Genomic DNA, 15,078 nt, shown 5'->3' on the forward strand with positions numbered 1-15,078 from the left:
TTTGGGCTGCACTTCGTCTGGCCCCTCACCTAGGACCTGTCTGCCTTGGGTGACCCTACTAGGGGCATGAAGCCCCTGACAGCATAGCTCCTAGGATCATTGGGACACTCAAACCCCTCCACCACGATAAGGTGGCAGCCCAGGGAGAGGTACTTTTGCACCATTAGTCCAAAATAGCACATTACTGTGCAATTTAGGAGAGAAACTAAGCAATAAAAGAAACATCAGTTTGTGAGACACTGTGTGGAGGTTTAATTGTTAGTCAATCAGACTAGTTCGCTGTTTCTTGGAAACTCATGAAGTCTTGTTGCCTTTGTCTGCCATCTTGTGGCTCACTGTTGCTCTCACAGATCCCACCCCACACATTTTTTTAATCAAAGTAAAACTAGCAATGGAAAAAAGGCACTGAGCTTGATGCGTTTAGATGTTTAGTGATGGTTTCTGCCCATTTCCTGTCATTTTCTCTCTGAGTCAGATTGTTGTTAGTATTCTTTTGAGTCTTTTAAAGTCAGTTTTAATCACTTTTTGGCCGTCTTTGCTCTTTTTGAGGCTGCTTGCGTGTAGCAGCCCCCTTCCATCCCCTTGTAGTGGTTTTATTTGCATTTATTTTGCATCTTTCTTTTTGTGGTCATTTTGGATAGTTTTCCTTGTGTACGTGCATTATTTCGTCTTTTCAATTGTCTTTCCAGTTTTGCATGTTTCAGTGTTGATGAGGTGTGGCTCATTAAAATTGCTTGAATGCTTCCGTGTCTCTATCTTTGTTTTATATCACTTTATGGTTAACAGAAAAACCTTTCAGCACCATTTCAAACTGAGGCTCTGAATCAAGCCCCCTGATTGTCTACCTGTTCATGATAGCTTGTTTTAGCAGCTCATCTTTGTCTTATTGTATTCCAAATATATATATTTATTGCATAAATAACTGTTAATTATTAATAAAAGAACAAATGTTATAATTCAGTCAAGTAGTTATATTTTTGTTATAAAAAGGATTTTACTAAGAGACTGGGCACGGTCATCAAATGCTGCGTTTCAGGGATCTTGTTTCCTGTTTATGTGAATATCGGAAAGGCCATAACCGATCATCAACAGGAGAACCTTTTTGGCGTTCTGTCAAAGTTGTGAAATAATAAGATGGACTTTAGCTCAATGTAGAAGTAGAATTAAATAAATACAACGGTATTTAGCTAAGGTTTTAAAATAGTTGCAGCTTCAACTAGTTTTTTTCTTTTTTGTATGTTTTCAGTTTAGTCGTATCGATCGCGCCGCCTCTGCCAAAATTCCAATGGCATTGAACGCAGCACAGGCCGAACGGCCGATGACGCAAGCGCGCAAACTGCCGTGTTTGGTTGTGGTCGGATCAAGGAAACCTCTAGCAGCGTCGCAGATAAACACCCCGAAGAGGTGTGAAGCCAGCGGGCACGCAGCTGTCAGTTCCCGAAAGAACCCGCGGAAGGCTCCTTCTGGTCGTCCTGGTCGACATGTCTGAGACGTACGGTATGTTTGTGGGGGAGGCCGAGCGTCACGGAGACAGTTTTTACCGCCTCGGGGGGCTGATGTGACTGACTGTTAGCGATGCTGCTAGTTAGCCTAATCCACCTTAAACGCGCCCGGGGGCTTTTACTGGGGGATTTTCAACATAATATAATATTGACTCTAATTTGGCCTTACCCTGAAGGCGTTGCGGGCTTTATTAACAGGGGCACTCGTCTTGACAATTGCACCAAATCGCTGCGTTAAGCCGGCGTGTTACGAGCGGACGGTGAGGCGTTCAGTGGGAGGAGGAGGGGGGTGGAAAGTTGGCCAAACTTTGTGGGGCGGGGAGGAAACGCTAAAAAAGTGTCCCGCCGATGCGCTCAGGTAGCCACAGCTTGGTGAATTTCACGCCGTATGTGCTTCCAATCAGGCTAAAATAATCCAGACATCCTTCAGTCCCGACAGCACCTTAATACGAGGCATCTTTCAGGCACCAGGCCCCCGGGAGGAAGTTCAACTCTTGGGTGTTTTTCTATTGCTTCAGGTCACCTGTGGAGCTGCAGCTGCTGGACTTTTACTCCTGTTTTGTTTTCCCCAACACACCCTGAATGAAGTCAAGATCCCCCATTCAGCTTTGAATCCAACCAGCTTCAAAGCTCACTAAATGAACAGCTGCACTATTTGATTTAAGCTCCATTTTGACATCACTGTCTCAGAAACATTCACCTTCAGCCTCCTGGATCCTGATCCCAGCTGTGTTGTGGCTGCTTTGGTGAAACATTTGAAATAATGATAAAAAGGGGCTTTCCAGTATAAAATACATTTAGTTTTGGAGGTACAAACATTCATGGTTAGAGTCAGTGTTTAGTGATGAAAACAAGTGTTTTTGTTCTATTTTTGGAGGAGTTTATTTGAAGCATCCTCTCCTCTCTGCTCGTCTCCCTGTTGAGCCCACTTTGTGAGCATTTTGTCCCTAATTTTCTTTCTTTTTGCAGGAATTTACTCCACGGGACTCAGAAAGTCTAGTTCTGACTCCTCCACCGTCTCCATCAAGCGCTCAGACTCTCGCCATCTGTTTCCACTTGAAATTCTCCCTCCTCCTAATTTTATTTCATTCATTTATTATTATTATTACTTTTTTTTTGGTATGAAACTTTATACGCGAGGGCTGTATTTATGGAAGCGTGCCAGCGCTAATGGCAGCTGTATTAGCCTCCTTTTTTTTTTTTATCGATTCCCGGCTCTGTCTCCTGCACCATCTCCTCTGGAGGATCAGGCCAAAGCATCATGTAAAAATGGTGGCAGATGGAGCTGGGTACATAATTAAAATTTGTTCCTTTTGACACAACGTCCCCCTTGTTATCACATGAAACCACAGAATGTGGCTTACGTTAAAAGCTAAAGCCAAAACCTATCCAAGACTTCATGAACGGCCTCTTCCTATCATCCTGGATTACTTCCGGTGAGGCAACATGATATCAGATCCTGCAGCTTGTCGTTCCGTTAAAGGCACTCACAGCAATGTCTTAACGACAGGTTTAAAGTAATGATGATGAATGTGTCCTTAAATTAAAAAGCTGTAAGCTACATTTGTGAGCAGTTTACCTACGGAAACAGCCGAAGAGACTGAAAGGACGTCAGCTTTCACTGTATCACCAAGTCTGTCAGTTTTGAAGCACTGCTACGTACTTCTGCTCAGATTGGTTGATTAAAGCGTCCAAAAAAAATGAGACAGTTTAGCGTCTCATCCTAACCTCACGGCTCTAGCCGAGGGTTTGATTGGTGTTCAGCTCCTCTTATCTACAGAGACTGCTGTCGGTCCTCAGTTTCCTCCTGAAGGGAACTCTCAGGAGGGAAGGTGTAATCACATTTATAATACGCTCTCACAGTCAGAAACATACCATGGATTTTATATATTTAACACAAACCGCTTTTTGCTTTGACCTGTGTAAAAGTATCAAAAGATGCGTTTTGTCTCAGACGAACCTGAACAAAGAGCAGCACAGAAACTCAGTTTAAAACCCAGAGGCATTTCTGTCACTTATTTAGTTTCCAAACTACTTATTTACATGTCTAATGTGAATCATTGACCGGCGCACACAAAGGCTCTGTGTGTGTGTGCGTGCACGTCAGGTCCCGAGTCATCCCACATTGTACGAGTTAACAAGAACCTGTTGGATTTAGGCAGTTCGTTCATTGTTCTGTTACCTTAAAGGGACTCGTTGGTATAAAACATAAAAACGTTCCATTCAGTCACATCAAATGGTGCCGTTTGTAAGTGTTTACTCCATTACTTTGATATGTAATGTACTTCTGAAATGCAGGTATGCACTCCATGTAAACAAAGCACCTGGAAAGTTCGAGTCCCAGGATTGACCTGCATCGGGCTGGCTGCAGTCTGTGTAGGTAAACAGATATGGAGAAGACTTTCAGGTGGAAATATACGAGTCAGTCTGCTGCTATAGCTGAGTAAGAAACATCTGGGATCAAACATCTGGCAGTGGAGCGCGAAACGTTTCTAAACCGTTAAGGTTTTTATGAGTACCTTTATGTCTTGTTTTCACCTCCAACAAACCGAGTGAACTCTATCCGGAGCGTAACCGGAGCACGTCTTCTGAACAGTAAACTAACCAGAGTTCGGTGAAAGTCGTGGCTTTACCGGGATTAGGAGTTAATCTGAGGAGGGCAGCAGCACTGACCCCCCATCTCCTTCCGCTTACAGACTTCCTCTTCAAGTTCCTGGTGATCGGCAGCGCTGGGACGGGCAAATCCTGCCTCCTCCACCAGTTCATCGAGAACAAGTGTAAGTCCCGAAGCGCGTTCCCACGCAGCCACCCGTCGGGCCGCGGGGTCTCGAGTCACGTCGTTGCAGCTCTGCAGGAAAGCCTTCGTCTCTGTCTGCTGCGAGTTTAGCTGAGCTCCTTCGGGAGGAGAATTAATCACAGACTCGACTGCTGTGTGAAACCAAACCGCTGCGTATTAACACGGTGAAGTGTGCGCCACTTTCTGACACTTGGAGCAGGTAATTATTGAGACGCGTCAGTGTTAGGTACAGTACCTCAGCTCTGTGGCTCGGCTCCTACTCTTCTCAAAGGACTCGTTCAAAGAAAATGAAATTAAATTATTCCCAGTGGTTGGAGGAAAATGACACTTTTTAATCAAGGCTGCACAATATATCTGATTTATTAACAGTCCGGCTTATCCCAATCTTGCAAACGATGCACTAAACTGTAGACCAGAGGTAGGCAATCCTGGTCCTGGAGGGCCACTATCCCGCATGTTTTACTTGTTTCTCTGCTCTTCAGTGGGTCTTCATGTTCTGCAGAAGCCTGTTAATCAGCCATTGATTCAAATCAGGTGTGTTGGAGGAGAGAAACAAGTAAAACCTGCAGGACGGTGGCCCTCGAGGACCTACCCTTCTGTAGACTATTATATTCCTGGTGTTGTTTCCTTCTGGTAATAATATATTTGTCCAATCAGATGGACCCTCTCTGCCTCAGATGCTAAAGCAGAGTGTCGTCAGCGTCGTGATGACAAACCAGAGAGCAAAAAAAAAAAAACGTTGGTTAACCACAAATGATGACCTCATTGTGATATTTACAGATAATATCGCAACCTCACGTTAATTATGTGCAGGATTGCCTGTTTTTTTATGTAGCGCCGCTTCAGAAACGTGTCCCGGGTTTCCCATCGGCATCAATGGAACCGAAGCTTCACACAGTCGGGGTGTGTAGCCCAGACTGCGGAAGGATGGCTAATAAAGCTGTCGTTTGGCGCTCGGCGTGGAGTTTATAGTTTCTGTCAGACCATCTGCACACAGTAAGCCCCGAGGAGGACTACAAAATAACGCTTCCCAGTTTAAAAGGCCACAGTTTCTGTAAAGTTTAGTCCATGTTTTGTAATCTTGTCTCAGACGTGCTGGTATTAGTTTCAGAGAGACCGGGTCAGTCTTAACAGGAGCCCTTATTCTCGCCTGAACCTCTTATTGTGTCTTTGGAACAAACGGCAAGTAAAAACAGAGAAAAATCAGAGGTTAGGGCAGCGCGCACCACGTCAACCTGCAGGACATGAAAGCGTAGCAGCATTACTGTAAAGACTTAGCTGGACTTCGTGTTTTTGTGAGCTGTTTTGCTTCCTGTTCAGTTAAACAGGACTCCAACCACACCATTGGCGTGGAGTTCGGCTCCAGGGTGGTCAACGTTGGCGGGAAGACGGTCAAACTGCAGATCTGGGACACCGCAGGGCAGGAGCGATTCCGGTAACTGCTCCTAATATTTCCTGCCAGGGTTTGGGTTTTTTGTGTTTCCAGTCTGTAAGGTTTTACTGAGCTGGATAATAAAGCAGCTGGTTTATGATGTTTTAAAAAAAGAATGAGTTTTTGTTTCATCTTCTTCCTGTCGATTTTCCCCTCGGCTTGCTTTGTGGGAAAGATTTTAATGAAATGGTTTTTGTTTTCCCAGTTCAGTGACACGCAGCTACTACAGAGGAGCAGCTGGAGCGCTTCTAGTCTACGATATTACAAGGTAAAGCCCACTGCTGCCTTTAAACGACTTTCAGAAAACAAAATACTGGATTTATTATCTGTTTCACCTCTGCTGAAGTGGTCTCTAACATCTGATGGTTTCTTTTCTAATTACTGGATATTAAATAATATTTAGATTGTTCTTTAATACAAGGAGAGATCCATAGGGAAGTTACTTTGAGCTCCTGCAGTTCAAGGCTTAACTTAAAAATGATAAATGCACTGATGCATGAAGTTCGGCTGCAGGTGGTTTCCGTCCTTAGTTCGTCTTCACGGCCGTCCTGCCTGCAGGTGAGATAAAGAGCCATGTGCCGACGGACAGCCTGGACCCGTACAGCGCTGTTCTAAAGGGGTCGCTGTGGTGGGGCGAGGAGTTACGTCAGTCTCTGCCCTTTACTTTACCTCACGTTAACATGGTAACCTGGGCCTGATCACTGTAGTCACCAGTTGCTTCACTCCCACAGAAGATCCGCTAAAAAGTTCTGCGATTATCAATCATTGGAAAGAAATATCTCACCAACCACTGAAAGGATTTTAATGAAACTTTCAGAAGGTAATCACTCGATGACCAGGGCCAGCTACAAGGATTCAAGATGGCCGCCACAGCCAGCTGACTTCAAGAAACACAAAAACTAACTCACTCAGCCAGATTTACAGATTTTTGCCTAAAACTTTGACATGAACTGTTGGAGCGTCATCTTATCCAACACAGAAATGGCTACAGCTGAGGTAATTATACAAACATTGAATAACTGAGAGTCATTCTCAACACGTACCCTGAGGGCTAACAGATTTTAGGAGACCTTTGACCTTTAGGGTCTTGTCATTAAAAAGTGGAAACGATTCCTTCTGGGCTCATCGTAATTACAGAGTTCCCATATTAACTCCTAAAACCATCCAGTGAAACTGCTGCGTTTTCTTGGTTTTATTTGAACAGTCGAGAGACGTACAACACCCTGACCAACTGGCTGGCGGACGCTCGGACACTAGCGAGCCCCAACATCGTTATTATTCTGTGCGGCAACAAGAAGGACCTGGACGCCGACAGGGAGGTGACCTTCCTGGAAGCCTCGCGCTTCGCTCAGGAGAATGGTAAGCTGCGCTAGGTCTGCGGCTCTTTTTCCAAATCCACGTCCCCCCTGTCCCTCCTGGTGATGTCTGCCTCTCGTCCCCCCGCGTTCACGCAGAGCTAATGTTCCTGGAGACGAGCGCTCTGACGGGTGAAAACGTGGAGGAGGCGTTCCTGAAATGCGCTCGCACCATCCTCAACAAGATAGATTCAGGTACTTTTAACGCTCGCTCTTTAAAAGCCGTCCGCCGGGATCGTTTTTTTTTTTTTTCGCTGTTTAAGGTGGATTTTTCTGGTTCTGGTCCACCTTTTAAAGGAGAGCTGGACCCGGAGAGGATGGGCTCGGGGATCCAGTACGGAGACACGTCCCTCAGGCAGCTGCGGCAGCCGAGAGCCACGACGACGCAGAACAAGCAGCAGTGTAACTGCTAGGGGATCGGGCGCCATCCTCACCTGAGCCCGCAGGCCCACACGGACAGGACGCCCCCTACAGGTCAGTGACAGGACGGAAGTCCTTCAGCAGCCGATACTTCTGTGACCGCGTCGGTAATCGTCCTTGTCTGTTTTTGTTTTGTTTCTCCAGCTCAGCTCCAGGTGTTTTCTGGTGTGTGTGAGCCTCATGTACCTTAGATCACCTGGATGAGTGGTTGTGGAGAATACCTAACCCCCCACCCCCCCTTCCAACCACGACTTCTGGTAAGCGTCTCTGGACAGGGAAACCCCTCAGTGTGATCCTGAAGAGGAGACGTCCCCTTCCTCCTCCTCCTGCTCCTCCTCTTCAGTCATTCACCGGACGAGTCACGGGTCGTTTGCTTCTTTGCTGTTTATCTCTGTGCTTTTTTCACGCTGGTTTTTTTTTTTAGCAGCTCCAAAACGCTTTCTTCATTAAGCTCTGTATGAAGTGTTTTCATTCCTCAGCCTCTCCTGGTGTGACTTGGAACTAGTTTTTATTGATCAGCTTCAAAAAAAAAAAGTCAGCACAGATCTGGGTTTAAACCGACTCCAGTCGACTCTTGTTGAGTAACTCTTCTTATTTGATGTGAAAACTGAAGCTGCTAATTCGTGGATTTAGGTGGATTTTTGTCAATTTGACCCAACATGTATAATCACTGAGTCTTACACTGAGAATGTTTGGGTTTTTTGAATCACAGACGCACCTTTTATAGTATAGATTAATGGCTTTTTTGTGTTAATCTATAGTATTCCTTCCAAATCCTGACTGAACTGTTAAAGGGAACAGTTCACTGTAAACCCACAGTGGAGTCCGTGGCTCCATGCAGAAGCACAAAGACGAGAAAATAGATTGAACTTCCTCGGAGTCCCACAGTGTTGAAATCGATATATTTCAGGAATCTATAGGAAAGATTTAGAGTTATTGGGATTTTCAGAAACGGTAGCAAACCACGGCTGGTTTTACCTCAGTGTTTTCTTGAAAACTTGAATGAAGCTGGGATATTTCCCTCCCTCTGGGGTGGAAAAAAAAAAAAACTTCCACTAAGATGTGGGCTTCTCATCTCCCGCCTCCTTGACAACACGGGGTTGTGGCTCGGCGCCGTCGCTGCTCCCGGACTTCCCAACCTTCCTGTTGAATGGGCGACAACACAAACTCGCACCGACCCGGAGAACCCCGTTTTTTTTTTTTTTTGTCGTCGCGTCTCGGCCCAAACCCTCCGAGTCAGAGCCCGGGTGGGTCGGCCCACCGCGGGGAGGGGGGAAAACCGCTCAGACGGGACGACGGTTTAGGCCGGCCGGGTGGAAAACTTGTTGCTTTCTGTGGCGCGTCTCTTCTGAAAGTGCACTTTTACTTTTCATGTTCTTGTTCTGTCTATACGCTGTAACTGTAGAAATGTATATTTTATTTTAATAGAAGACTATGCTGTAATAAAGGTTTTAATGTAGACGTGCTCATCTCCTCCTGATTTGGCTTCCTGTGGCGCAGACCGACGTTGACTCTGTGAGCGTCTGGTGACTCGTCTCAACCAATCACGGGTTCTTAAAGTCGTTCAAATGGCTGAAAACGTTGAAATCTCTGTATGTATTGTACAGTTCCCAGGTACACATCAGAATAGCCATATGAGCATTATTTCATCACACGCTCCAGTCTGGAGTTGATGGTTTAACGAACACAATCCAACTCGGTTGTTGCTTTTTGTAAAATATGTGATATAATCGATCTAAATCCTGCTGTACAACTCAAGTAACTGATGCTGTAAATAAGATTTGTTTATTGTGAGTATTGCTCATGGGTTGTTGTAATTATGCCATTCTCAGTAAACTGCTTGTTTTTGATTGAATGAGTATTTTTTTTATTACATCATTTCTACATTTCATAGATATTGAGCTACAACCAGTTTTATAACGAATGTGCCGTTAACTGCATCTGTTAGCGAAATATCTCATGAGAGTAATCACTGGGTTCACATCTACAACTGATTAACCTTTGAACCTGATTCAAGATGGCTGCCACAGAGTCAGAAAACACCAAAATTGCTACAGCTCAACCGGTTTCACACATCATGACCTAAAATTTGGAGTAGTAGTAGCTGAGCAGAATCCTCAACGCGTACTTCAAGCACGACGTGAGCTGCGGCGTCAGAACGAGCTCCGGCTGCAGCACGAAGACAGCAATTTTGCTTTAATTGAGATTTGTGTTGAACTGAGTCCATAAAGACGACATCTAAGTTTTCTAACTGCTTCATCTTCAGAAATAATCCTGAGACTTTCCTTTAAAGTTGACTGTTTGTCTCTGCCGGCTGCCGTAGAGCTGGGAAATCCCTTCGTGTAATGTTTGGCGTCGTTGTGGAGCTTCGGCTGGAATTCCCGACGGCGTCACTCCAGACTTATTTAAAAATCCAGATTTCAAAGCAGCACTCCAAACAAAACTAGCTCGTTTCCAGGTGATGAATCACCAAATTTCAACAAACTACGAATCATTTTGAAACTACAACTCTGACAGGTCACGTCTTAAACATCACTGGATGTGCATCTAAAACCCAGCAACTTTTGGAGTCAATCCAATTCAAGATGGCCACCACGGCTAACTGACCGTAGCAACACAAACTCAGTCATGTTTGGAGGCCTGGCCTTTAATGTTCCTGACAGAAAGCTAGCTCAAACCCATTAATCTGTGAATATAAACCAACATCTGCAGCTGATTTGTGGAAACTGAAAATTCAACATCTCGGCTTGATTTATGCCCGTCTTCAGCCGAGTCAGTCCGTTCTTGCTGTTCGGATATCGGAGGACCCGTGTGGTGACGAGTTAACGCCCTCTGAGTCATACCGTCTGGATTTACGCTCCTCGGGTCGATGAGGCGACGACTTAGAAGGGCTCCGTGCAGCTGAGGTCGGATCTATTGATTCTGTCAGGATGACCTCATATCGTTTCAAGCTTGTTGTCTTACCACTAGGTGGTGCTAAAAACCCTGGACAGAAACCCCTTATATCATGACTTGGAATCAAATAAGAACGAGGGACAAAGCTGGATCACTTGATCTGTTTATTTACACAAAACGGGACACGTAGGTGTTGAAATAGATACGGTAACACACACCTTCCATCGACAAACTCACAGGCTGACACACAGAGGAAGCAGCACATACTTCACCATTATCTAATCGTAAAAAAAAAACAACTTTCAGCGTCATATGAAGTCATCTGCGTGACTGGATATGGTTCAAATGAGAGCTTTGTTGGACGTTTACCTGCAGCAAAGAGACATGAATAAAAGGCGGCTGTGGGACTTCACGAAGGGGACTAAAAATGCAGTTTTACGCCACGTCAAAAGGAATGTTTTGGCTCTTAAACTCTCTTGTAGCTATATCTGACAGGAAATGCACCGTACAGAGCAAACGTCACAGCACTGCTTCATGGAGGACACACCGTCTACGTCCGGGTCACGGTTCTGTGCGCGTGTGTCTGTTAGTATTTAAGTGTTTTAAGACGAACCTCCGGGCACCGTCTGACGGATCGCAGAGCCATTAAACGCGACACGACCTCCTCTGTGGGGGTCGCTAACGGCAGCTTATCGTTCCGGTGCTCATTAAGTTCCGGTAGTAGTGCCGTTTAATAAATGTTTGGGGGGGGTTCGATGACACGCAGAGGAGACGTGTAGGGGACAGAAACACAACATCGACTGGATTGTTTGAAATGTTAACGAGTTGAAAATCTCTGAGTCGTACAGAATACTGCCACATACAGACAGCTGGACTCAGATATCCATATGTGAACAATATTGTGTACTTTTAATCCCCCCCCTTCCTGAAGATAAGAGTGGGCTCCGTAGAGGCAGGGAATGATGTGGTTCTTTTTCCAGGGTGATAGAAACGAGGTGAAGGTCGAGTTTGGGGGTCAGGGCAGGAGATAAGTGCAGGAAGGACAGATTTTTTTGTTTTTTACTCTAGAGACTGGAGCATGAGGAGCTGCTTGAGGACCTTGGTCTGACTGGTCTCCCTGATCTCTCCTGCCAGGAACATCTCGTCCACCACCGTGTAAACCTTCAAACACACGGAGAAAAAAAAAAAAAAAAAGGAGGATCAGATGAACGCAGAGAGAGAGTTTAATTACAATGAGAGCTGTTTGTTATGATGAAAAAAACAACACACAAATGGTGTCCACCTCCTGCTCTTTGTCATCAAATTGTGAGAATAAAACGAACAGCTGAGGGGTTGACATGACAAGATGAGGACGTGAGGAGAAATGCGTGTCTTTCAGTCATCAGCTGACAGAAGTCACTTTTCTGTCAAAGCTGATCGAGGCGATTTGTACTCGGGTTTATAAATGATGTTGAATCTTTACAACACCAGCAGGTATTCATTGGAACTTCTGATAAATGCCCTTCCAAACACACTTACAGGAATCTCACCCTAACCCCACATTGTTCCATCTTTCTGTTGAAGTTAAATACAAAAAAATTAAATAAAAGAAAAACCCTCAGAATATCTCTGTGTCCTCACCTTGTAGAAGTTGAACACAAGGTCCAGTTCGCAGACATTGTGGAAATACTCGTTCAGCACCTGCCAGGAAAAACAGAACGAACAAGAAAATTCAACTTTTGGTCCTTTGATAAAAATGATAAACGTACATGAAAGTCATCTTTAGGACATTAAGACTGTTATCTGTCAATCAGAGAGGAGTTATCAGAGAGAACAGACCATGAAATCATCGTCCTTCTGTTCAACGTGAGCGTTTCTGTTTCTGTTACCTCGACAAAGTTGTGGATGGCCTCGAGGTACGCCAGGTTGTTATCGGTCACGTCCACGCAGATACAGAAGTACAGGCCAGCGTAACGCCGGTAAATAATCTTGAAGTTCCTGAACTGGGAGACAAAAAAACAGATAAATTTTTGTTAATAACCAGGCCTCTTATCTTATGAGGACGACAGCAGCAGCGTCACCGGGGCTGAGGCTCCAGGGTGAAACCAACCTTGTAAACTTATGACAGAAGCCAGCAGATGAGATTATTTCTGCTCTTTTTATGGTGCATAGCAGTGAGGCAGTTCATGGCTTTCATTGTAGAGTAACAGCTCTGGTTTCATGTTCAGGACAGATTAGTGACTTTTACAAACATAATCCTTCACATCAAGTCCTACTTTCTGAATGATCATTTCTACAGATTAAAGATGTGGTTTAGTAAAAAAATATAAATAAAGCCCATCTAAATGCACTGCACATGGTCAATGTGGGGCTTCAGAAAACCACTGAATTGCAGTAAGCGGGTAAGCTTCAGAAACATTGCTGTATAAGAAGCATTTTTTTATGAATATTTGACTCGTCTGAGTACTTTTATAAATGTCACCCCACTCTCCTCTTATAGCTTCTTCCCCTCGAACAGGTGGCACACAGCTGGCTTTCTGCACATTTAAAGACCTTGTAAAGACCACTATGACTGAAATTTAAGATCAGGGCGACAGGATTCATTTTAAGAGAAAGGCTGAATGTTTGTAAATAAATTCCTTCCAATGGTCCGCGGCTCGATGGCCTTTTAGTTTTGTTACAGCGTGATAACGTCTGAAATACCAACAGTCCAGTGAAAACTGATGGGAGAACAGGCTACAAATGAATGGAAGTACAAATTTAAAAAGTAATTCAATGTATTTTAAAGCCAGAATAGCTGTTAAAATAAGTGATTATTCAGTGTTTTTGGTTTTAATTTTTTCTATATGTGTAGCTTCTATATTTAAAATAACCACTAAACCTGCATCATTCAGTACTAAAAGTCTATTATAATTAAAAATAAATGAGCAAAATGAGCTGAGTGATGTTTTGTTGCCAACATTCACGAGTTGTTTGTTTACATTCCAACACTGACGAGTCTTAGTGGATATTAAGTGGATAAAATAATCCCTGGATGTAAACAGAGTCAGAGGGAGAACGATGGAGTCAGAGACGGCAGGTGGAAAGAGAAACGGTGAAGTTCTTCTTCTTCTTCTGAGAAGAAACAGCAAATAAAAGCTGTAAGGATGAGACAGGCTTTTTGTAAAAATTTGTAAAAAATTGTGTTATTACCCTGATGAGTTTGAGCTACATCAACTCCTAAACAATTATTTATTGATGCAGAAACTGTTAGAAGCATAACAATTCAGATTAAAAACAATGAAAAAAAGGTATTTTGACAGCTATTACAGGTTTTTAAAGCCTCAAATGAGGTTTATTCTATTTAAAACTCTTTACAGAATCCACTTTGTGTTTGTTGCTCTGTCTAACACAAATAATCAAGCAGGACTCATAGAGTACATAATGCACATCTCACAGAAACCAAAGAGTATTATTTTAAACGTATGTGTTTGAAGAACGTGACCTGCATATATCAGTGCTGCCAACCTTTGTTTTTACTCCCTCTGCGACAAGTAACTTGTGTTATTTATTACACTACAAGAGAAAAAAAGGACTGTGTACTACAATCTGTGAGGCTGCTCAGATTGAATGCACACATTCTTGAGCAAATCTTACACAAGTCCTGAAAGTACAGAAGCATCGTCTGGGATACATAAAGGTGCTGAGGCCCGTACCTCCACGAAGTTGGTGTGCTTGGCGTCCCTGACAGTGACCACAGCGTGCACCTCCTCGATCAGTTTCTGTTTCTCGTCATCATCGAACTGCATGTACCACTTGGCCAGCCGTGTCTTCCCAGCTCGGTTCTGGATCAGGATGAAGCGGATCTACGGGGAAAAAAGAAAACAGGAGGATGAAAATTGAAACAGCAGGAAGCAGTCTGCAAGGACAAAGTGATTAAATGCGAGAGCAAATTATAAGGACATATTCCCATTAGGCTAACAAAAAACAACTATTTCTTAGTATTATTTGAAAAGTAGCTGCAGCTACACACTGATAGCCTTGGCTTGGCTAATGTAAAAGACGTAAAACCACACCGAGAGCACAATGTGCAAAGCTAGACAATAACTGAATATGAGCAACTTATTTATTTTTAGTCTCTGAAGTCAAACACCGAGACATGAACTCTTTAATTTGACAACCGTTCTCCACAGACTGAATGAAGACCTTATCTGTCGAGCTCTATGCTAGCAGGCTAACAGCCAATACCCCGATGACAAGCGATTAAAACGGAATAAAGTTTAAAAATGACACTTTTACCATTTTCGTCTCCTAAATAGTCTCCTTTTTGGACTCCGCAGTAATACGTTCTTGAGCAATAACGCACCGTTTCTACGTTAATACATCAGTATTTCTGTTTTTCGACGGGTTTGTCCGCTACCGCTATTTCGCCAAGCTAACGAGAGGAGCGAGCCTACTCTGAGTCGTGTTGCATCATGGGAAACGAAGTCAATAACGTGTGATTGAGAATTCAAAAGATTCGGCGCGGAACTACAAAAACCAGCGGTCCCTCCTCGACGTAGCTCGTTTAATGAGGCTTTGAATCACATGAGAAGGGATGTTCTGTTATCCTGTATGGCAATACCAATTATCATTTAATAGTTAAACAAGCTCGTTCGAAGCAGATGTTTCTGAATTCTGAAACGGACATTTAATCTTTCCAAAATGCCTTTCAGCATC

At 43.9% G+C, this 15,078-nt stretch overlaps 2 protein-coding genes across 3 annotated transcripts; one reads left to right on the forward strand and one right to left on the reverse strand.

Moving 5' to 3' along the window:
- Window positions 1-1,330: 1,330 nt before the first annotated feature.
- Window positions 1,331-9,361, forward strand: rab4b (RAB4B, member RAS oncogene family). 2 transcript variants are annotated; one of them, XM_017429037.3, is made up of 8 exons: window positions 1,331-1,497; window positions 4,199-4,279; window positions 5,620-5,734; window positions 5,937-5,999; window positions 6,936-7,090; window positions 7,186-7,281; window positions 7,387-7,560; window positions 7,651-9,361. In XM_017429037.3, exons 1-7 carry the CDS (start codon window positions 1,482-1,484, stop codon window positions 7,497-7,499), a joined length of 639 nt encoding a protein of 212 aa, XP_017284526.1. In that variant the 5' UTR covers window positions 1,331-1,481; the 3' UTR covers window positions 7,500-7,560; window positions 7,651-9,361. The 2 variants fall into 2 exon arrangements, with proteins under 2 accessions (XP_017284526.1, XP_017284525.1); XM_017429036.3 differs by having other exon boundaries at window positions 1,334-1,497; window positions 7,384-7,560.
- Window positions 9,362-10,548: 1,187 nt separating this feature from the next.
- ap2s1 (adaptor related protein complex 2 subunit sigma 1) lies at window positions 10,549-14,827 on the reverse strand. The gene is made up of 5 exons (XM_017428958.3): window positions 14,659-14,827; window positions 14,076-14,225; window positions 12,270-12,383; window positions 12,022-12,081; window positions 10,549-11,562 (listed from the first exon to the last, which is right to left on the reverse strand). Exons 1-5 carry the CDS (start codon window positions 14,659-14,661, stop codon window positions 11,461-11,463), a joined length of 429 nt encoding a protein of 142 aa, XP_017284447.1. The 5' UTR covers window positions 14,662-14,827; the 3' UTR covers window positions 10,549-11,460.
- Between the last annotated feature and the right edge of the window lie 251 nt (window positions 14,828-15,078).

Source organism: Kryptolebias marmoratus, linkage group LG2, assembly GCF_001649575.2.
Source record: "Kryptolebias marmoratus isolate JLee-2015 linkage group LG2, ASM164957v2, whole genome shotgun sequence".
NCBI classification, from domain to species: Eukaryota; Metazoa; Chordata; class Actinopteri; order Cyprinodontiformes; family Rivulidae; genus Kryptolebias; species Kryptolebias marmoratus.